The sequence below is a fragment of the Oncorhynchus keta genome, chromosome 28, assembly GCF_023373465.1.
Source record: "Oncorhynchus keta strain PuntledgeMale-10-30-2019 chromosome 28, Oket_V2, whole genome shotgun sequence".
Lineage (NCBI taxonomy): Eukaryota > Metazoa > Chordata > Actinopteri > Salmoniformes > Salmonidae > Oncorhynchus > Oncorhynchus keta.
The window spans coordinates 34,571,054-34,595,231 of NC_068448.1; the positions used below are offsets into that span (position 1 = coordinate 34,571,054).

At 40.5% G+C, this 24,178-nt stretch overlaps 2 protein-coding genes across 8 annotated transcripts; one reads left to right on the forward strand and one right to left on the reverse strand.

The window, feature by feature from the left end:
- Positions 1-53: 53 nt before the first annotated feature.
- Positions 54-10,385, reverse strand: LOC118361091 (tumor necrosis factor receptor superfamily member 25). Its single transcript, XM_035740843.2, has 9 exons — positions 10,116-10,385; positions 9,377-9,470; positions 8,328-8,444; positions 7,778-7,892; positions 6,394-6,515; positions 5,693-5,854; positions 5,376-5,401; positions 4,833-4,941; positions 54-2,245 (listed from the first exon to the last, which is right to left on the reverse strand). Exons 1-9 carry the CDS (start codon positions 10,131-10,133, stop codon positions 1,881-1,883), a joined length of 1,128 nt encoding a protein of 375 aa, XP_035596736.1. The 5' UTR covers positions 10,134-10,385; the 3' UTR covers positions 54-1,880.
- Positions 10,386-13,451: 3,066 nt separating this feature from the next.
- LOC118361093 (zinc finger protein 362) lies at positions 13,452-24,107 on the forward strand. Of its 7 annotated transcripts, none has more exons than XM_035740849.2 (10): positions 13,486-13,585; positions 14,364-14,442; positions 15,105-15,168; positions 15,431-15,656; positions 16,049-16,195; positions 16,404-16,740; positions 17,037-17,261; positions 17,721-17,799; positions 18,117-18,275; positions 18,613-24,107. In XM_035740849.2, exons 3-10 carry the CDS (start codon positions 15,106-15,108, stop codon positions 18,727-18,729), a joined length of 1,353 nt encoding a protein of 450 aa, XP_035596742.1. In that variant the 5' UTR covers positions 13,486-13,585; positions 14,364-14,442; position 15,105; the 3' UTR covers positions 18,730-24,107. The 7 variants fall into 7 exon arrangements, with proteins under 7 accessions (XP_035596741.1, XP_035596738.1, XP_035596740.1 ...); XM_035740846.2 differs by having other exon boundaries at positions 13,488-13,585; positions 15,404-15,656; XM_035740848.2 differs by lacking the exon at positions 14,364-14,442 and having other exon boundaries at positions 13,452-13,585.
- The last annotated feature ends 71 nt before the right edge of the window (positions 24,108-24,178 follow it).

Consider the following 24,178-nt stretch of genomic DNA (forward strand, 5'->3'; position numbering starts at 1 on the left):
TAATTGAGAATAATACAAATGAAGTAATATATCATGCCCTACAGGGTTTGGAATTGTTTAAAAAATATTCACTTTTATTACTCTATGTAGCAATATGCAGTACAAATCTTTCTCTGACAATTAACATACTTATCACCAGAAATGGGTAAACACATTAAAAAATATACCAGAACATTACTGATAACATTTAAATATACAGTATATAAATATATACTGTATATAAACAGAAAAGATATAGTGTGCTTGTCGGCATGCTGCCTTATGTTAGCGGCGTGTTCTCGGTGTTGTTTTATTAAAACGTTTCACCTGCTCCTGCTTCCGACTCACTGGCCCATCATTACAACGATCCTCCTCTGATACAGTCTTCACCAAGGTTACATAATAGCTGACACATTATCACCCCAAACAATCTAATTTCTATAAGATACTAAATTGTTCCACTGCTTGATTCACAGTTTTTGCGGGGATTGCAATGGTCCTCTTGATTGGTCTTGTGATGCTGCTATGATGTCATTATTTGGGGCGGCAGGTAGCCTAGTGGTAAAAGCATTGGATTTATAACAGAAAGGTTGCAAGATCTAATCCCCGAGCTGACAAGGTACAAATCTGTCGTTCTGGCCCTGAACAAGGCAATTAACCCACTGTTCCTAGGCCGTCATTGAAAATAAGAATTTGTTCTTAACTGACTAAGGCAAATAAATGTGATGTTTAATTCTATGGCTCTGATCCAATGACTGTATATCCATAGAGATTAGTATTCTAATTGCTAATTCTGTGTATAGGTCTGACCTATGTGTACTTAGTATTAATTCCATTCATACCATTGTTGAACACTCATTTCTGATTGGCATTCTAGAGCATGCATTATTTCCCATTATACAACAGGTGGGTCTAATCCTGAATGCTGATTGGTTAAAAGCGCATTCCATTCCGGTGTCTATTCCACAAGTTACCACCGGCTAAATCTATGACCTTAAAATGCCTATTTACTCTGTTCCATCTGGCAATCTACTGTCTCATCAGCCCAGGCAGGGAAGTTAAACTTAAAAAGCATCTAGACATTATCTCAAATTTCTTTTAGACTAACATTTAGTTTTCAACAGAGGAGATTTGTATAAACCTTACTGTCTGTCTCGCCAACATTTGCAACATTGTTTCAATATCTCCAACTGTCCCATAGTAATGAATGTGTAAGGGTCGGGATTCATTTTGTTCAACCTGAGCAAGTCTGACCACAAGTCCGAGACCACAAGTCCGAGACCACTATGATGTCACACCAAATGCATTTGATGGATCCTGTTTGTCTTCTTCTAATGCCTCTTAAGGGGAAAGTAATCCAAATGTAATGGAAAGCAATCAGATAACATTACTGAGTTTGGGTAATCTAAAAGTTACGTTAATTATTACAACTTTGGACAGGTAACTAGTAACTGTAACAGATTACATTTAGAAAGTAACCTGCCAAACCCTGCAGGTAACCAGTCTCTGAAGTGGGACTTGAACAGGAAGACTACAGTCCAGGTGGTGACATCATGTTTACAGTTCGGTGGGTGAGGGACGCTTCCAGCACCGTGACTAGAGTAGTGGTAGAACTGCCGACTCCTGATGTCACAGGTCCTTGGTGGTGGGGGTTTGATCTATGTCTAATTCTCTCTCTCCATCAGTCTCTCATTCTCATTTGTGAATTACTGTAAATAAAATATAAAAAGACTCAAATCTATTTCAAAAGAAGAAGAAAAGAACAGCCTTCATGGTCTTATGATGCTGTCACGATGTCATATTCACATCTGGGTATGGTCTTATTCTGTGGTGAAGTCATAAGTGATGTCCCAGCAGCCTCCAAAATCCTATGTGGTGGTGCTGGGATGATGTGACACGGGCTAAGTAAGCCTACAGACTCTGTGGTTCTCTGCAGGGATGTCATTGGTTGGGGCTATCGACTGGAGCTCTTGCAGCTGCTCCAAGCTGTCCTGCAGCTGGTGGGCACAGCTGGCCAGGTCCATGTAGAGCAGAGCAGAGTAGACATCCTCCAGGCCTGCAGCTGGGCCCTGGCTCCACAGCCGCAGCATCTGGTACTGCCGTTCCATGGAGCCTAGGCCCGGCTCTAGATCCACACGCTCCAGATGTCGGTCGGGCACAGAGAGCAGGCGCAGGAACTCCTTCCAGCGCCGCAGAGGCACCTCCTTGATGATGGCGTACAACACCTTGGCGGGCCAGCGCTCCTCCTGGGTCTCCTGTCGAGGGACTGATGAAGAGAGGGGAAAGGTGGGGAAGAAAGAAATTATTGTAGTGTTCAGGTGAGCAAGGTGGTGTGGTGAATATTCAATCAAAACTGGTACCAGGACATTATGGTGTGAGGAAACCATATTGTTCGACTGAGGAACAGAGAAAAAGGAGAGGGAGGCAATCTGAAAGGTACTGTTATAGGTGAGAGAGATTCTTGAATAATACAATTCTACACATTTTTACTAATTAATGAAAATTAAATAACTAAAATATAGTCGTTGCATAAGTATTCACCCCCTTAAATATAGGGTCTTCAAAAACGTTTTATTCAATGTCGTCTAAAATGAGAACGGTAACCCCTATCCATGAATACAGCTGGGGATCTTACAAAACACAACCCAGCCAAGCCACACTGCTTCTTGACACAATGCACCAACACCAATGTGTTGGAGAAAACACCGTACACCTGGCGACCGTGTCAGTGTGCACTGCGCCCAGCCCGCCACAGGAGTCGCTAGTACGCAATGGGACAAGAACATCCCTTTCAGCCAAACCCTCCCCTAGCCCGGACGACGCTGGGCCAATTGTGCGCCGCCCCATGGGTCTCCCGGTCGTGGCCGGCTGCGACAGAGCCTGGACCGAACCAGGATCTCTAGTGGCACAGCTAGCACTGCGATGCAGTGCCTTAGACCACTGCACCACTTGGGAGGCCCATACCATACAATCTTTGGTGCGATTTAGTACCATATATGAGCATATCGCCATAAAAGGGCAGGTCATATGTCATACCCACAAGCCCATTTCAAGAAGGCTGCGACTCAAGAAGCCAAAACTATACAAATCTTGAACAACATTGATATGTGTTGAAAGAAAAGACTCACAGACGATAGGGATATGTTATTTGTCAGCCTGTGACCTACCATTGTCGCTTCACAGCCCAGAGAGTCGTTTTCACTAAACATCAAACAACTTACAAGGTAAGCAAAAAACAGTTACTTTGTGAGTGCTTAATCTTGTGTGATCTGAACTGTGCCATTCCTACCTATGTTCTGACCATTTCCTTATCTCCCAGGTGTTTTCTTTCTAATGATACCAAGTTCACGCATGTCCTTTTGACATAACTGCTTATTAAAATCAGTTACTTTTGGGTATGTCTATTTAGATGGAAAGCTACATTTTTGCCATTACATTTAAGAGGCTTTAGGCAAGCCTAAATGAGTTCAGAGGTAACATTAGCCTTAACAAATCACAATACGTTCTTTGGACTCCGAGTGAAATAATAGGGGTCGACATGATTGAATGACTACTCTTTCCTCTGTCCCCCCTACATACAACATCTGTAAGGTCCCTCAGTCAAGTATTGCCTTTCAAGCACAGATTCAACTGCTATTGAGTAGATTGTGGACAAAAAAATGACACATCCATTTGAATCCCACTTTGTAACATAATCAAATGTGAAGAAATCCAAGGGAGGTATACACTTTCTATAGGCACTATAAGTATTAGAGAGTGTGGGCGAGATTCCACCAAAACTGGTATCAGATCATTTTTTGGGATGAGAGAAAACACTGTGAGGATGTGTTTTTAGGAGTGATAAATGTTTTTTTTTCTAACAACATGAACATATCTCTGTCTAGTCTGTGTAAATTATGAGACCTGGTAAGTGTGATGCTAATAGTTTAAATAACAAAATGCTTGCTAGAAATAAAGGTATTTGCACACTATGCAAAATCCCAGTTCAATTCATTTGTTTTTGTGGAGGAAGCCTCAGTCTGGATGGGAATGACACGCAACCTGAGCTACACAAATGCTCCATAACCTTACAACGACACCACAGGGGAATTCTGATGTTGACAACCATGAGCAATCTTCACGTAAACTAAACGTGGGCATACTGTTTCATCATGAAGAGACGTAAACATGGGGTTTTGACTGAAATATCAACAAGTAAACCTAACATTTGAGGTTAGAACCGGGTGGAAAGACTGGGGACAAACCCTTACTCTCACAGTGCTAAAACTATGCTAACTAATGTCACGCTTATCAGGTGCATATTTTCAGTGGATTGGATGTTGGAATCAGAGTGTAATTTGTAAGATGGATAAGGCAACACGCTCAAATGTTAAAGGTCAAGCATCTGGTTACTTCTTGGTATCTGATTTGCCATTTTCTCTGAGGCTCAGCATATTTCTGATTCATATCATCAAAGTTTCCCAGTTTCCACCTACACATGCATGCCACCACCACATGGCTGACCAGAGATAACTTTTACGCTGACACGCTGAGGTGTTAAAGGAAAGGCGGTTGTTTTGATTCTGAGAAACACAACAAACCACAACAGAGATGCTGCCCACTCCAGGAACAGGAACAGGACAGGTAATAAGTACTATGCCGTACACACTTCTCCGAAATGTGCTTGGTGGGATGTCAGTCCTATTTTATCTTAAGAGTACAGGGACTTTTGCTTCAGATTTTTTGAAACATTAACGTTATTACAATATGTCATATACATTTATTATAAATCCAAGCTTCTGAACACAACCTTAAGTAGTACTACTGTAGTTTGCTAGAGAAGCTGAAAGCAACCAACTACAATAAAGACTTACTTCTGGGCTCTCTGGCTGGCAACAGGGGTGTGACAAGGGTGTGATACTCCGTCTTGGCAGCACTGTGAGAGAATGTCGTCATGGGAATCCCTTGAGTAATATTCAGTGTCTTGGAAGGGACAGGCAGACAGACAAGTCGTTAGCATCTGTCTGGCTAAGCAGTGCAGAAAAGCTTCCATACGCACATACAGTATATGTATATGGTAACATATCAAAATAGATACAGGTCATTTTCTAAACTAGATAAGTACTTACAGCTTTAAAATCACTGACTTTGTAATTAAAGACAAATTGTTGGAAGAAAAAAAAAGACCTATTGATGTAAACATTGTATCCAGAGTAACTTACAGTAGTGAGTCCATCAATTTTTTCTTACTTTTACTTTTTCCCCCCCGTAATGTAGTGCACGTGCTAATAGTGCGCGTAATGCACGTGCTAGTCAGGATTGGTCTTCAGATAAATAAAAATATATTTCTCACTTGCATCCTTTCCCACACTATCACTGATCATGATCCAAATGTAACACAAGAAACTGATACTTACCAGTGATGTTGGGCCATTTGGCTGACCTGTTTGAGTTAAAGACAGACTATCAGCGTTTCCTCCACCAACTGTTGCAGTGAATAACTTGTAAAGTGTATTCACATCAGATCTCTTTAAGATTTAATATGAATAATTATAATTACTGCTAATAACAGTTGACCCATATTTTCACGTAAACCAAGTATTACATTCAAAACTTCAAAAAATAAAACAACTTTCTATTATATATGAATTGCTCTAAGGGGTTCAATCTCAGTAGGCCATTGATGAGCCAGAGCCCACACTGTCAAATGGGTTACTGGATAGTTTATCATTACCATTGGCTGATGTGTCCCTTGTAGGCAACTGGAGGTCCTTTTCAGGGGTCGCACAACATCCATGTACCATCCATCTACCCGTAGTCAGGACAAGGAGACCGGCAAATAACAGAATGGTCACCAGGACAACCACAAAGACATACCCGATGGTCAGAAGGGGATCTGTTGAGGATATGAATAAATATGACCATCAGTAGTGTTTTTCATACCACAAAAACAACTGAACTATGTGACTACATTTAAGGTTCAGAAGAATGAAGGGGAGAGAGCAACACGATTAAACTAGAGCACCATTTGTTGCATGGTGGAGAAATTTAAGTTACTGTAAAAAAAAATGTACATCATAGAATTTGTCAGTATGATGCACTAACGCTGTCGATAGATTCATGCTATCAATTCAGCGGCAATAGTGCCAGATGATTTGGACAGCAACATGAACATGATGATACTCTTACGGAGGTGCAGGGATAATTCAGATGGAACTGTTAGCAGGCATATAGGTGTGCCTGTGTCGGGGAATACAGGACGGCTTGGAACGCTGCTCGTCCAATCAGCATTCAGGATTTCAACAAACCATTTTAGAATTCTTGAAGGGTAAGGTTGTCTGACCATTAATGACAGGCGCTGTGACAGGACTACAAAGGCTTCATGAGATGACTGAAAGAAGGATCTGTGGAAGACAAGTTATTGGTGGAACTCACAATGTACTGGACCTGTTTGAGTGATGCTGGGGTTGGGTTTCAAGGGTGTCAAGGTTGGGATTCTCTGAGTCGTAGTAATGGTGCAGGAGGAGTGACATTCTGTATAGTTGGAACAGTCTTTACTGAAACATGAAGACAGAAAAACTCAAGGTCACTCACAATAAAACCAGAAGGGATTTCCCAGAAAACGCTGTCACCTTGACATTCAAAACAATTGTTTTATACGATACCAACAACACTAATGTAAACATTTCAAGACTGGACAAGGGAAAGTCAGATGGAGCCCATGTTTAGAAAACTTTCAACAAAAGGAAGGTTTAGATACAGATGTTTTTTGTATGTTGTGCTTTTGCATTGTACCCAATCCAGCCTAGAAGTTTAAACTTCCTCAATCTTAGTGTCACGACGATTTTTTTAAAACTTAAATCAGAGGGATGAAAATAAATATTGTATCTGTGACAAGTGGGCGTGCCTTTAGAACATGGATTACCAGAAACACAAGAGTACCTCAGAAACATAGAAAGGATGTTCAGGAACTTCAGACCGTATAAATCTGATAAAGCACCACTTTGAGAGGAAGTCCTCAACCCACTGACCTCAATGCATGTCATTACAGGATCTGACTGATCTTTCTGAAGCATCCAACAAATAACTGTGCTCCCTTAGTTGACGTCAACAACAGAGCATGTTCATTTTCTAGTGCACTGGATTAAAACCCATGGCTGAGTCATTTCAGGGAAATGAAATCGACAAAAACTGTGGGTTTTGAGAGGTTATACTGAAGATGTTCTCTATATATTGCACTACTTTTGTCATTTTTAATTTTTTTTAAATGTAACCTTTATTTAACTAGGCAAGTCAGTTAAGAACAAATTCTTATTTACAATGGCGGCCTACCCCGGCCAAACCCGGACGATGCTGGGCCAATTGTGCGCCGCCCTATGGGACTCCCAATCACGGTCGGATGTGATGCAGCCTGGATTCAAACCAGGTACTGCAGTGACGCCTCTTGCACTGAGATGCAGTGTCTTAGACCACTGTGCCACTCGGGAGCCCTTTTGATCAGGGCCCATATCAAAAGTAGTGCACTATATAGGGACCACGATGCAATTTGGGATGCACAAAGGTCTCAATGTGAAACACTGTGGATGTGTCTGAGGTACTTTGGCAAGAATACAAATTTGAATTAAAAAATGTTCTAGGATGTTCCATGGTCATTGCCTCTGTCGAAATGTGATGGGTTTGTGAGACTAAAGACATGTGTGAGCACTACTCCTTGGCACTACAGAATATTGTATTGTCAGAGCTAAACAGAAAGGGTGGTGCGTATGCTCAGCTTACTAAATGTATAAATATTGTAGAAGCTGGAATCTGGTGGTCGTACGTTTGACATTTGAAGCATTGCAACCCATTTCTGGATTTCTTTGGGTAGTAACTCTTCATGCAGCCACATTCAGTGTCATTCTTGGGCTCACAACTCTTCACCACCATTTGAGAGGCTAAGACACAAAGACAAAGCAAAGACACTGTCTCAGTCTCACTCCTATCACATAAACACACACACACACACACACACACACACACACACACACACACACACACACACACACACACACACACACACACACACACACACACACACACACACACACACACACACACACACACACACACACACACACACACACACACACACACACACACAGTTGATAGAAACAGTTCTAGCAGTGTAAAATATTAAAATTGTTCTCTTTGCACACTGCGTGTGTGGTTCTGCTGACAGAATACGCTCAAGTCACACACCATAAATAAGCACACAGATGTTCTTCACACAAACATGAACATGTCTGAAAAATAACTGCAGCACTCAGTGCATTATTAGACTGCAGTCCATACAGTAGATGGTCACATAAATAGGAGTGAAGAATGCTTACCTCTTTCATCACATGCTTTACAGCGTTTACAAGCTACATCATAATTTCGTATTGCAGTGAATTCTTTGCCCGCAATACATTTTATGCATTTGGAGGTTCCTTTTTCAATGTGAAAGCCTGAAAGACATGTTGAAATAAAGTGCAATGTATATGTATCTTTCGCCAAGTGATGCACAAACATTGTATTATATGCACTGTAATGTGTCTCAATTTAACTACGGTCTTACATCAAGATTGTGAACAAAGCTGTGACAATACTGTATACACCAGGGGTACTCAAATACTATCGGAGAAGGTTCGGTCACACAAATATCCTAGGTGGCAAAAGTCCATATGGATATTGTAATTTATCAGCGTAGTAACAAACCCCCACCTCACAAACCATGCATCCCCAAATTGTTCAAACTGTTTACACCACTCTTGTTGGCGGATATACAATTTAGCAGTTTTAAAGCAAATTTCTTGCAATTCTACACATTTTGCCATGGGGTGGAGAGAACATTTAGCCGTTTTAAAGCTGGAGTTCTTAATGGTGAAACAGCCATGTCTGTTTGCAATACTACAACACCAAAGAAGTTACTGCAAACAACGAACACCTCGGACATCATTGCACGAGCGATAGAAGAGCACAATATGTACTACTTTTATAAAATCATGCTGCTCCTCAGCTTCTTCACACTACTACTTTAAGTTTCTGGCAATTCTACACATTTTGCCATGTCTTGTGTGTGTTCATATTATACAAATAGCTCTGTCAGTAAATGACATAACAAGAGGAAAACTGCCCATGCACTACCAAATTTCAAAATTGCACTTACTAGTACAACTCTCAATAGCAGAAAGTTGAAAGCCCAACTTAATTTCAAAAATAAATTAAAAAGTTGGGACCCGCGGTCCATTTTGACACCATTCTGGGTCCGAATCCGAACCGCTGTCAGACTATTTATTGAGTGTGGCTGGTATACACTATACTGTAGTGTAGTTTGGGACTAACTAGTTCCACTTCTGTTCAAGCTCAGATTCTAATTGTGTTACTCAGTGATGTTTACCTGCTGGACAGTCATTGCAGGTCCTTTCCGGGTGATTTTTTAGCATCTCCTCAGTGCAACTCCGCACAGAGTCAAGACAGGCTAGTGTCAACACCTGGCAGACAAAGGAGAGACAGAGGTTTGTCATTAGTGATATGCCATTTGTCCTTGAGGAGTGCATAAACTGCTACAGCTTACAACGCCAACATACTGATATACTCTTCCAAAATACATTTATGTGTATTTGGAAATTACCTCACTAATGGCCCACAATTAAAGGGGCATTGTGCAGGGTATTAACCTCATATTCATTATCTAAAGCGCAATACCAGTGTCTACATATGAGCAAACAATATGTGATAATTAGGAACACTTAATAAGATTTGGCCAGTCAACACATTTAGAAATATTGCCTTCCACTTCACAACCTTGCTAACACCTATGACAACTATTATCACCAAATATTAAATAGTAAACATTTTGAGCATCGTCATAAATAACTCTAAACCTAATCCATTGACAGTAACATGAAATAATTGTCTGTCATTATATAAATAAACTGCCATGATATCACTTTACATATCCGTTATGATGCAGTTACATAAGCATTATGACAGGCCAATAACAAAACAAAAAAATGTATCCAAATGAATGTAAAGCAGAATGTGAATTTCCAATCAAAGTAGAGGAATTTTAATGATCATACAGAAATTAGAATATACAGAAATTAGATTTAGATAATAATTGAGTAAATACTTACCAACACATAGAACCACATTTTGAAAATAACTTAAAATTATAAAGTGGAGCCAGTGGTTTGCTTCTCTCATCTGAAATAAATGGATGTACTCAAATCAATCATAAAACAAAACTTAAGATCAATATTAAAAAGACTATAGCCAAAAAATACATAGCGAGTCAATACAAAATGTTTGCGGCATTCTAGCTAGCCATTTGCCAATTTCCTAGTAGAAATCTGAACAAAAAAGCTAAAAGAAGTAGGTCAAAGGAAGTCTATAGTGTCAGCTCTTTCAAGACTTCAGAGAACTGATAAGGCAACAGGAAACTCAGTCAGATAAAATACTGGTTTCCATTGCTGGTACAACCATACGTAAGCAAGCAGTTCTATTTAAGTCTGTAAAGCTGCAATTTACTGTACATTGCCTTCAAAAAATATTCACACCCCTTGACTTTTTCCACATGTTGTTGTGTTACAAAGTGGGATTCAAATTGATTTTTTGTCAACAACCTACACAAAATACTTTAATGTCAAAGTGGAAGAAAAATTCAAACATTTGTAAAAAGAAATATGACAAATAAAACACTCATATCTTGATAAGATAAGTATTCAACCCCCTGACCTGAGTCAATACATGTAAGAATCACCTTTGGCACCTTTCTGGGTAAGTCTCTAAGAGCTTTCCACACCTGGACTGTGCAGCATTTTCCCATTTATCTTTAAAAAATTCTTCAAACTCTGTCAAATTGGTTGTTGATCATTGCAAGACAGCAATTTTCAGGTCTTGACATAGATTTTTCAAGTAGATTTAATTCAAAACTGTAACTCGGCCACACAGGAACATTCACGGTCTTCTTGATTATCAATTTTCATGCCGTGAAGGAGGTCTTTGTGGGCAATTCTCAGCCTTGTCTCAGGGCAGTAAGCTGGTGGTTTCAAGATATCCCTCTAGTGGTGTGGGGCTGTGCTGTGGCAAAGTGGGTGGGGTTATATCCTGCCTGGTTGGCCCTGTCCAGGGGTATCTAACGGGGCCACAGTGTCTCCCGACCCCTCCTGCCTCCAGTATGTATGCTGCAATAGTTTATGTGTCGGGGGTGTCTTATCCGGTGTCCTATGTGAATTTAAGTATGCTCCCTCTAATTCTCTCTCTCTCCCTCTCCCTAGGGCCATGCCTCAGGACTACCTGGCCTGATGACTCCTTGCTGTCCCCAGTCCACCTGGTCGTGCTGCTGCTCCAGTTTCAACTGTTCTGCCTGTGGCTATGGAACCCTGACCTGTTCACCGGACGTGCTACCTTGTCCCGGAGCTGCCGTTTTCGACTCTCTCTCTCTACTGCAACTGCTGTCTCAAACTATGTACCGGTTTCCTCCAGCATCTTCACAAGGTCCTTTGCTGTTGTTCTCATCTTTGATTTTTTCACTTTTCGCACTAAAGTACGGTCATATCTAGGAGACAGAATGTGTCTCCTTCCTGAGCGCTATGATGGTTGCGTGGTCCCATGGTGTTTATACTTGCATACTATTGTTTATACAGATGAACGTGGTACCTTCAGGCGTTTGGAAATTGCTCCCAAGGATGAACCAGACTTGTGGAGGTCTCCAATGTTTTTTATGAGGTTTTGGCTGATTTCTTTTGATTTTCCCATGATGTCAAGCAGAGCATCCCCACAACATGATGCTGCCACCACCACCGTGCTTCATGGTTGGGATGGTGTTCTTCGGCTTGCAAGCCTCCCCCTTTTTCCTCCAAACATAACGATGGTCATGATGGCCAAACAGTTCTATTTTTGTTTCACCAGACCAGAGGACATTTCTCCAAAAAGTACAATCAATACTTTTGTACCTGTTTCCTCCAGCATCTTCACAAGGTCCATTGCTGTTGTTCTGGGATTGATTTGCACTTTTAGCACCAAAGTACGTTCATCTCTAGGAGACAGAATGTGTCTCCTTCCTGAGCGCTATGATGGTTGCGTGGTCCCATGGTGTTTATACTTGCATACTATTGTTTATACAGATGAACGTGGTACCTTCAGGCGTTTGGAAATTGCTCCCAAGGATGAACCATAGTTGTGGAGGTCTACACTTTTTTTTCTCAGGTCTTGGCTGATTTCTTTTGATTTTCCCATGATGTCAAGCAAAGAGGCACTGAGTTTGAAGGTGGGCCTTGAAATACATCCACAGGTACACCTCCAATTGACTCAAATTATGTCAATTAGCCTGTCTGAAGCACCTAAAGCCATGACATAATTTTCTGGAATATTCCAAGCTGTTTTAAGGCACAGTCGATTTAGTCTATGTAAACTTCTGACCCACTGGAATTGTGATACAGGAAATTATAAGTGAAATATTCTGTCTGTAAACAATTGTTGGAAAAATGACTAGTGTCATGCACAAAGTAGATGTCCTAACCGACTTGCCAAAACTATAGTTTGTTAAAACGAGTTTTAATGACTCCAACGTAAGTGTATGTAAACTTCCGACATCAACTGTACGTAAAAAATTCTACGTAGAGTGTCCCGCACATGCGCAAGCCCTCTTTGACCATTAGCTGTCAGGAAGAGAGGTCCAGTAAAAGTCAGATCCGCAGCAGCTCTGTAAATTATAAAGTCAATCTCAATGTGAAAAAGAATAGCGCAGAGACTGATGATAAAAAATATGTTTACACCAATCCAATGCTTTTAAACTTTAGTAGTACAAAAATAATCAAGTTGGCTCCTGAGTGGCGCAGTGGTCTAAGGCACTGCATCATTGCATCTCAGTGCTAGAGGCGTCACTACAGACTCTGGTTCGATTCCAGGCTGTATCACAACCGGCCGTGATTGGGAGTTCCATAGGGCGGCGCACAATTGGCCCAGCGTTGTCCGGGTTAGGGTTTGGCCGTCATTGTAAATAAGAATTTGTTTTTAACTGACTTGCCTAGTTAAATAACTAGGCAAGTCTGACACCAGTGTAGCAAACAGCAACATTGCGGGTCTCCTTGTGTATTGTGGTGAAATACTTGACTAAATCATTATTGTAGTATCCCAGGAATGCTATATCCACTGCCCTTGGACTGTATGCTCTCTAACATTAATTATGAAACAATTCCATAATAAACAAAAGTCACTTGGCTACCATTACTAGTGGGAAAAAAAATCAGGTGCCAATGTAACAAGTTTTGGGCGTGTGATAAGATCAAGAAGTCATGTATCGAAAAATGCTCTTTTTGAGTAATGTTTGCCATTGACACCTGATGGACATTAGATCAATGCTTTGTACGTCGTTTCGCATTATAACCAAGTTAAAATAAAACCACTGCAGTTGGATTCAGATTAGCCTACTTTTAAAAATGTCCAGCCTTCGGACAGCTTGGCAACAGCAGCTACGTACAGTGTGAAGCAGCACCCAGAAGCGAACAAAGCGACCCGGAAGCGCTGAACCAATTGGAGGCAGGCAGAAAGAATACCAATCTTTAATAATAAAGCAAGACAAAATCTGCAATCGGGACATCAGGTCTGTGTGCAATTCGTGGAATTTGTTTGTAAATGTGCATTTCTGGAAGTTGATAAACCCCAAATGTATGCATTATGCAGATAATATAATTTTATGCCCCTCGATTCGTTAAAAAGTTGGAATGTAAAAAATACCAAAGTGAACGCATTTTGGAAAAGATTGGCATAACGTCTTTTAGAATATCTTTCTGTCAGCGTGCGGTTGTTACATTGTGACCTTTACGCATTGATGATGTTTTATAAAAGCATTTAAGCGCAAAGCTCGAGCATCTTACCTATTTGCGTGCTATTTGCAGGGCATGGTCTGTTTAGGAAGTGTCCCGTTTTTTAAGAGGTGGGGAGGCCGGGCTATTCAAACCTGCAATTCGTCGTAAACATTGATTAATGTTTTTTGACATAAACACATATTTGTGTTAAGCGGCCTCCTTTTAGGAGAAAATGAGATGCTCCTAATTTTGGGGTCTGCAGAATATGGCGTCCCGCCTTATAAAAATAAGTCAGGCTGCCATTTTTGTTTCTCTTTTGTCTGAAAATGTTTTAATAAATGTGTCTGAGAATGTTTCTGTGTAGCATCGTATCGGATTGTCGCATCGCCAAATGTGACTGAATTTCAGAGCTGTCGAGGGGCACACGTGCTATCAAAAGTCTAGACTACCAAAGGAAACATGAAATGCTGCCTAAATGAATTATAACTGGAAGGGGACGTAACTAATATTTTACAGGAAATATATTTTGTAAAGAATAAAACGTTGACATTGAGCCTATTCTGATTTCCGTAGACCAACAATGTGTGCTAAACTGTCTAGGCATAAAACCTCTGGCATAAACCTTTGGGAATGGGGATAAAGAATATTCAAGGTAGGCCTATCGAAAATGACTGACAGGTGTGACCGTATTCAGTGAAAGTTTGGATGTTTGATTGCATTCTTGTAATGTCTTTTGAGGCCTGTGATTGACTGCAGTTTGAGCTGAACATACTAGGTTTTTATACAATAACTATGAACATTTATTATTGTGACTCTGTGAATTGTGCTATTTGTTCTGTTAATTACCCAAATCCGAATGCGACAAAGTTACTCTATTGTATAATACTTCATTGTTGGCATATCATATATTTTTTCTAAGTATTCATGTAATATAGTAGAAAGAATATAATAATCTAAGTTATTAGGTAATAAACTCATGATAACAGCCCTATTCACACAGTCACAATCTAATTTCATAAACCATATGGTACAAAACTGGTCTCTTTGTCTTGAGAGGTAGAGACCTGAGTCTGCCTCCCATTAAGGCTATTGTACTTTCCCCCCACTCTACTACTTCTGCTCTGTGCAAAGGAAAATAGGAGGGATGCTCAAAAACAAAACAGTCACATGAAACATCAGTATACTTGTCCATTTTATTCTTAGTTTCAATCTAATACGTTTTATTAACCTCCCAATACATGGGATAATGCTTTGTAGATAATGGTATTTGGAAAATGATAAAATACAGCAATAAAACGTGCGTTTCCATCGCAGGATGGCTGAGCCTCGGTTCAACAACCCCTACTTCTGGCCTCCGCCTCCCTCCATGCCTGGCCAGGTAAGGACATCTTAATGTTTTATGTCCTTCCATCTAGGCTGACATGGTTATGCATACTCAGCTCATTATTTTCTCAATTAGAAGTATTTAAATCTAGGTAAATGCCCATCAGAAGAGGTTAACAACTAAGGTATTAAACGGAAACAAAAGTATGACTATAATGGGATCATCTTTAGCTTGATGGTTGATACAATGGAGCTGTTTTCTGTTGAACATGACCGGTTAACCCTTTCAGCTGGATAACCTGGTGCTCATCAACAAGATCAAGGAGCAGCTGATGGCTGAGAAGATCCGACCCCTGCACCTGCCACCCAACTCAGCCCCCTCCCAGCAAACCCTGCTGGTGGCTTCCTCCCCCTCAGACGGGGGGCAGCAGCAGCATGGCATGCCCATGCCCAAGCACCAGCAGGGGCAGCACCACCCTCAGGGCTTGGTCCAGCAGCCCGACATCGCCCTGCACGCCCGCCCAGCCTCCAGCTCTGTGCCAGGTAGGTACTGTAACAGTGTTTGCTGTCTGCTCACCACACTGGCGTGCTCACTGGAGACACCACCTGGCTCTGGTCATATTTAAAGACCAATATTCTGTTCAATGGTCTCAATCTCAATAGTCTGAAGTGCCTTCCCCTTCGCATCTCCTCTCCATCATCTGCATTGATTAGGAAAGCACAGATGAAAGTCATATGGTGGATGCCTACCAGTGTAGTTCTTTCATATCGGTGCAGAGGATTGAAAGTAAGTCAGAAATGTAGCTTAAATGCAGCCATAGATGTAGACATTTTTAATCATCCCCATTGTATTATGGAGCGTTGTAAGATCTCAGGGTGGATGTTGAGTATAAATTGGTGCTATTTATAAAGTGATTTTCTCATTTGTCCCTCAGTTAGATCAGTTAACTTTATTACCTTCAATGTCGATGATGCAGACGTGAATATGGATGACAAGTCAGCAGTGAAGGCCAAAGGACTGTGGGATGAGTGGCACATGCGACAGATCGTAGAGCAGCCCTCTAGAGTTAACCATCGGTCAGGTAATAACCACACCACCTTTCTCATTGGAAACATACAATCGTCAATGAAAACATTCAAAAGCTGTGTAGTTCACAAGGGTTAGACAAGAGCCAAATGCATTTCAGTGTGCCTCTTAAGTTCTGACACCTTCCCTAATTAGTTTGTGTCAAAGCTCAGTCTCTCAGCAAGCTAAATCGCTAACCTTTTGCATGGCTTATCATTTGTAAGTCTTTATGTGCCCATACACAGGTCTGGCCCGGCCGGACGGCCACAGCACTTCCGAGGCCCTCACGCCCACCACACCCACCTCCAGCAGCCAGAACCGACTGGGAGGGGCCCCATCGGTCAACATCATCTCCGGGCTGGCCAGTGGGCCTGGCATGGAGCAGATGAAGAACGGGGGCCTGGCCGGACTCCTCGGCCCTCCACCCAAGACACCCCGCGGGAGGAAGAAGATCAAAGCGGAGAGCGGAGGGCCTCTTCTGGTGGTGCCCTACCCCATCATGGCCTCTGGCGCAGACCAGGGCTGCATCACCTTCCCTGCCAAAGAGGGCAAAACGTACAGGTATGGGCAATGTTTGTAAAACGGATTCAATTTAGCTTAGTTTCAAGTGTACATAATAATTCTTATTTCTTCAATAAGTACCCATTTCAGTGGTTGTAGACCTAGAGAAATTTGAGTCACATGCACATATCAGTAACGGTGTTATTGGTAACACAGTGTTATACATAAGACATTCATAACACCCTCAAAGATTGGTCATGGCACCTTTTTGAGTGTTGCAGTATCATTCGAAACATAACCTTCATCCATGACATATGATATGACTCAGTCCCATTTGTATGTATCCCTCCACTCAGATGCAAAGTGTGTCCGCTTACCTTCTTGTCCAAGTCGGAGATGCAGATCCACTCCAAGTCCCACACGGAGGCCAAACCCCACAAGTGTCCCCACTGCTCCAAGTCCTTTGCCAACGCGTCCTACCTGGCCCAGCACCTCCGCATTCACCTGGGCATCAAGCCTTACCACTGCTCCTACTGCGAGAACTCCTTCCGTCAGCTCTCGCACCTGCAGCAGCACACCAGGTCATTTGAGTTCACCTTCATGGAATAGGAAGGAATAGGAAAAAAAGTAATCCACCAAAATTCACACCATATTAAAATGTGTTTGTGGCTTCACAATGGCAATGACAACATGAATTAAAAACATATTTTAAACAGGAACACTCCATGTATTGCTGGAATGTACAGTAGCCTTGAACTGCATTGTTGGATAAGGGCTTGTAAGTAAGCATTTCATCGTAAGGTTGTATTGGTACCTGTTGTATTTGGCACATGTGACAAATAACATTTGATTTGCATCAGTGACCCTGACATTGGGCAGCACTGAGAAATATATGATTATGCCATTGTTTTATAACTCTTTATTAATTTTTTTTACATTGTCATTACATTATATGTCCTGTCATAATTGCTAAATAAAACATAATATTTCAGTCCATTCTCTCTCCAACATGCATCTATTTTCCTCTGCATGCGTCTTAGAATCCACACTGGTGACAGACCCTATAAATGCGCGGCCCCTGGATGTGAAAAGGCCTTTACCCAGCTCTCAAACCTACAGGTCAGTATTACATCACAGCAGGATTACTTAATTATGTTCTACAGTCCATCTCTCAGTGCTGAATGGCCCCGAGTCTATTGATAATATTAAAGGTGCTACATAGTACAATTCTAATTGAATGTAGCCCTAAATGGCATACTGCAGAAGTGAAGGTATAAGATTCCATGAGAGAAAAATATGGTCTACTCAACCATACAATAATTACTTTCCTGGGATGCTCTGAATGATAGTTATCCTCTAATGAGTGACTGAGTTGTGCTTATCTCTTCTATTTCTCTCTCGCTCTGCCCACCCCCTCCCCTCCTCTCTCTATGTAGTCTCACCAGAGGCAGCACAACAAGGACAAGCCGTACAAATGTCCCAACTGCTACCGTGCCTACTCAGATTCAGCATCGTTACAGATCCACCTGTCTACGCACGCCATCAAAAACGCTAAGGCCTACTGCTGCAGTATGTGTGGCCGGGCATACACCTCAGTGAGTATCCTATCCCTCTGTTCAGTATTAGGTGTCAGTAGTAGTGTAAGCAAATCCAATATATTGCTATAGTCCTGGTCATTTATAGTGTCTGTAAACATTTGCAGAAGCCGCACATAAAACCACAACATAACTAAGCATGAATTAAGCTCACCACATGGAGAAAGAAAGAGGGGTCACAGATTGTGATTTACAGAATCAGTTGCCTACTGACTTTTATAAAAACCTGCAGGCGATTACTGAATGTTGGGACCAGGGTTGCCAACCTATTCCTGTGTTTAGGCATTTGTGTGGGGAAACCAACAGATTTTGAGTTGTCCATTTTGTGTCTTTGCAGGAAACCTACCTTATGAAGCACATGTCCAAACATACAGTGGTTGAGCACCTAGTGAGCCACCAGTCCCCCCAGAGGACAGAGTCCCCCAGTATCCCAATACGCATCTCCCTCATCTGAGCTCTCCACCCACACAGCAGTACTGTATGTTGTTGTATTCATTTTCTATGTAAGGCTGTAGTTTAGGAACCCTGCATATAAGGTCATCAACACAAGGCCTACATACAGTGCCTTTGGAAAGTATTCAGACCCCTTGACTTTTTCCACATTTTGTTACGTTACAGCCTTATTCTAAAATAGATTTTTTAATAGAAATCCTCAGCAATCTACACACAATACCACATAATGACAAATTTAATACAGATTTTTTGAATTTGTAGCAAATTTAAATAAAATAAAAAACAGAAATAGCTTATTTACATAAAAGTATTCAAACCTTTTACTCTTTTTAATTATTTTATTTAACCTTTATTTAACCAGGAAGGGCTCATTGAGATTAAAATCTAGTTTTCAAGAGCGCCCTGGCCAAGATAGGCAGCACCAAGTCATTACAAAAAAAATTGACAGACAGACAACATGAAAAACTACAAGTAATCTAGTAAAAACCATTGAATTCACAAGAGTATAAAACAGCAAATTAAAAACATTGACAGGTCAGGGAATCAGCCTCAAAATCCTTCATCAGTGATTTAAAAACACCATTCGGGACAAGTTCTTCCAGTTTAAAAGTATTTTGTAAGGTGTTCCAAGACGATGGCGCAGAGTATATAAAGCAGAGTATATAAAAGCCCTTTTACCAAATTCAGTTCGGACATTTGGAACAGTTAGCAGGATAACGTCCAGCGAACGAAGAGAGTACCCACCACATTTATGAACAATAAAAATATCAAAATAAAAAGGTAATAAACCCAAAATGGCTTTGTAAATAAAAGTATACCAGTGACTGAGCCTACGAGTGACTAGAGAAGGCCAGCCAACCCTGGTATACAAAGTGCAGTGGTGCGTAAGGGTTTTGCAGTTTAAAATAAATCTCAAAGTACCATGGTAAAGAGTGTCAATTGATCTCAAACACTGAGCGGAAGCATTCATATATAAAATATCTGTGATAAAATGCTGGGTTCGTTGTCTGAGTCAGGCGCAAGACACAGGTTTGAGAAAACACAGAAGTCTTTACTCAAAATATTAAAAAATGGAATATCTCCAACATGGAAACATAAAGTCTAGAGAAACCCTCCAACACACACGGTAACACAAAACAATCACGGACAAAACAGAAAGGTAGACGAGAGGGTAAATAAGGAACATAATAAGGGAGTAGAAATCAGGTGTGCGTAATCAAGACAAAACAAAAGGAAAAAGGACACATGGATCGGTGATGACTAGAAATGCCGGTGACTTCGACCGCCGAACCCCGCCCGAACAAGGAGAGGAGCCGACCTCAGCCGAAGTCGTGACAATGTAGCTGATACTAGCCTCATTCTGGCTTCAAAAGAAAAACAGGCCTTATTCCTAAAATAAAGTCCCAATTTCAGCTTCAATTTTTTTGTAAGTTGTTGAATATATTACTCAAAGTAATTTATGGTAGAATGGCCAGACGGAAGCCACTCCTGAGTAAAAGGCACACGACAGCCTGCTTGGAGTTTGCCAAAAGGCACCTAAAGATTCTCAGACCATGAGAAACAATATTCTCTGGTCTGATAAAACCAAGATTGGACTCTTTGGCCTGAAAGCCAAGCGTCACATCTGGAGGAAACCTGGCACCATCACTACGGTGAAGCGTGGTGGTGGCAGCATCATGCTGTGGGGATGTTTTTCAGCGGCAGGGACTGGGAGATTGTCAGAATCTGTCAGAATCTAGGCAAAGATGAACGGAGCAAAGTATAGAGAAATCCCGGATGAAAACCTGCACCAGAGCGCTCAGGACCTCAGACTTGGGCGAAGGTTCACCTTCCAACAGGAGATTGACCCTAAGCACACAGCCAAGACAACGCAGGACAAGTCTCAATGTCCTTGAGTGGCCCATCCAAAGCCCGGACTTGAACCCGATCGAACATCTCTTGACCTGATAATATCTGTGCAGAAACGCTCCCCATCCAACCTGACAGAGCTTGAGATGATCTGTAAAGAAGAATGGGAGAAACTCCCCAAATACAGGTGTGCCAAGCTTGTAGCGTCATACCCAAGAAGACTTGATGCTGTAATCGCTGCCAAAGGTGCTTCAACAAAGTACTGAGTAAAGGGTCTGAATACTTATGTAAATGTGATATTTCTGTTTTTTTTTTGCAAAAATGTCTAAAAATTGGGTATTTATGGGGTATTGTGTGTAGATTGGTGAGGGGAAAAAACAATTTAATCAATTTTAGAATAAGGCTGTAACGTAACAAAATGTGGAAAAAGTCAAGGGGTCTGAATACTTTCTGAAAACACTGTATGCATTCACATGACACCTGACATTCATTTCCAAACCCCTTGTTCTATTTTGACACAGATTGGGTCAGTTAAATGAAAACAAACACATTCTTTGCAAAGGTTTATGTCAATGGAAACAAATGTCGGATAATGTCTCGCGTCGAATAAAACTGAGCACTTACAAAGGCGTTTTGCAAACAGTGATATATAGTACCAGTCAAAAGTTTAGACACACTTACTCAGCATTTTTTTTCTTTATTTTTACTATTTTCTACATTGTAGAATAATAGTGAAGACATCAAAACTATGAAATAACACATATGGAAACATGTAGTAACGAAAAACGTTTTAAACAAATCAACATATATTTTAGATTCTTCTAAGTAGCCACCCTTTGCCTTGATGACAGCTTTGAACACTCCTGGCTGAGGTGCTGCTACTCTAATGAACTTATCCTCTGCAGCAGAGGTAACTCTAGGTCTTCCTTTCCTGTGGCGGTCCTCATGATAACCAGTTTCATCATTTTTGGTTACATGATTCCATGTGTTATTTCATAGTTATGATGTCTTCACTAGTATTCTACAATGTAGAAAATAGTACAAATAAAGAAAAACCCTTGAATGAGTAGTTGTGTCCAAACATTTGACTGGTACTGTATATATTCCATTAAATGGATTTCCAAAATGTGCCAGACAATATTTGCCCTTATACGGAAAATAAATCGATTTAAAAAAAATCTGGGTGTGTTCTGGTGACATCCAAAGAGCATCTTAAAGGGTCAATATGCAGTTGCTACATACATTCTTGGACGTATAAAGGTATTCTATGTCCCCATTGATTCTTGAAGAATATAACTTAGAAATGCTTCATAAGTTTAGGTCAACTTTCATACCGCATCAGAACCCAAAATATAAGCTTGTTTTACACCAATGTTTGTAAACAAGGTAAATGTAAACGAACACTGTATACCCTTAAAACAATGGTTAAAACTATCCTTTTGATATCATGGGTGGTCAGTCGTTGCATCTATAGCCCGGTCTATGAATTTGAGAGTTGTTACATTTCTCCAGCCCCATCCCTCAACGTTTTACCGAAACAGTGGCGGGGAATACATTTTGTTATTGTTTCAACTGCGGATTGTCCCTTTAAAGCACTTTCAGGCTTTGTGGTTTTGACTCCAAATGTTTCCACCTTTTCCAATGGAAATGCAAAAGCATTGCTTGAGGCAGCTAAGAGTATTGACTGTGTCTAATCGAAAGTCTGTTTTTTTGTTGTTATATTTTTGTTCAATGCAAGTATACAGGGTCAAACTATAAAAGAGTCATTTAAGCAGAAACCAATTGGAACAATGTGGACCATTCGTTTTGTCAGGTTGTTTCTCTCAGAGGAATGATGAAACAAACTAAAGTGCACCAAAATGTAAAAAAGGAAGGAATGTTTGTTTTGTCCAGATCATTTCAATCATTGTTTATGGTTAATCGAATCAAGATCATATGGGTTATAATGACCAGACACTAATTCAATCAACTGAACTGTTCACATCAACAGAACATTTCACCCACCGGTTTTCCTTGCGGCCAGGTAGCACAGATGGAAGCTTTGCACCTATGTGAGCCAAGTCAAGATTCATTAGGAAAGCAAGCTAACATTAGCTAGTGTGCCAGCTTTACGGTATTGCTTGGCACGGCCCTCGATAGGCATACGCAAAACTATCGCGATGAGTATTACAACTGTCATTTACAGTCATGCCAGCGTTTGTCAAGTAACTTCCAATGGTTCTCCTAATACAAGCACCTGTTAGCTAGGGTGCTAATAACAGAGAGTAATGCTTTTGTCACTATAGTTCTATAATAAGTCACAACAGCTGATGATGGCTCTCATGATTGTGACCGAGTCAGGCAGGCCTTGACAGGGGGGCATCAAGTTAAGTGTTGCCACGTTGGTAATGTTGTTAGGTCTATGTTACTTGAGTAGAACATTTCTACTCCAAATATAGAGAAATATATAGCGAGCTTACATTTATTGGAGGTTAAGTATTTTGGTATTTATGTTGACTTCTAGTTTGTTATAATCTCACTTGTGTCACATTCCAAATCTTATCAAGTCAACCTAAAGCTAACAGGACAATAGTATTTGAAAGTGGACCAAAAAGTGAACCAATATTAACCCCTAAGCCCACTACATTCAGGATAGATTCATCTTGATTTTTCAACAGGTTTACATTTAATTACTGTAAAGTATAGTCAGTATGAATTTGTTCAAAGGTACCATACCATATATAACTTCATATGAACTGGCAGTGTTACTGCAAGTGTTTCTTTCATCATGGTATACACAGTATTGTTTGTTGTATTTTTACTGTAATTATACCTTCTGGTTGCTCAGGATGGTACTAGTAGCTTGTATTCTTCCAAGTTGCTTAAGAAAAGGTGCTAAGGTTAGAGGTTTATTTGAGATGGAGCTGAGAATATTGTTAAATACATTTATAGTATGTAAAAAAATAAAAAACTATAATTCAAGCCACTGGCCTGGAAACAAACATTTATGCCAACAGACCCTGCCTCTTCAATTTTAGTCTCTTCTGAGAAAAACTATAGGGAAATGTACATGTTGCTGTATTGTAATGATCCTCATTCTAGTACCATTTTCATAAACTGTTGTTTTGGGTTAGAGTTTTGTACAGGTATGTTTATGTATGAACTTATTGTAATGATTTTAGTCTATCCGAATATTGATCATTTGTTATTAATATGAATGTTTTCAGTTTACGTATAAGCCTTAACTATTTTATCATTGAACAACCATTTTATTTCCATATTCTGTATTGTGTTCTTCAGTATTCAGTCTAGTAAACATTTTTATTTTTCCGCATGGAATATCCAAACTGTAATCTGTATATTAATGAAATGTTAACCCATATTCTCTATGAAAAGATATGATGTGTAGATTTATTACACCTCTTTCTTTGTGATTTCATATAAAGTTTAGACAACTTAATATGCACACAAGACTGAGAAGTAAAACTAATATCAATGTTTTAAAAAAACTTTATCTTTACCTTGTTTAATAAACAGACAGTTAAACAAAAAGATTGTACTGGATAACTTTGATGAATAATTTAAAACCAAACAACAGTTTGCAGCCACACAGCATGTAAAAC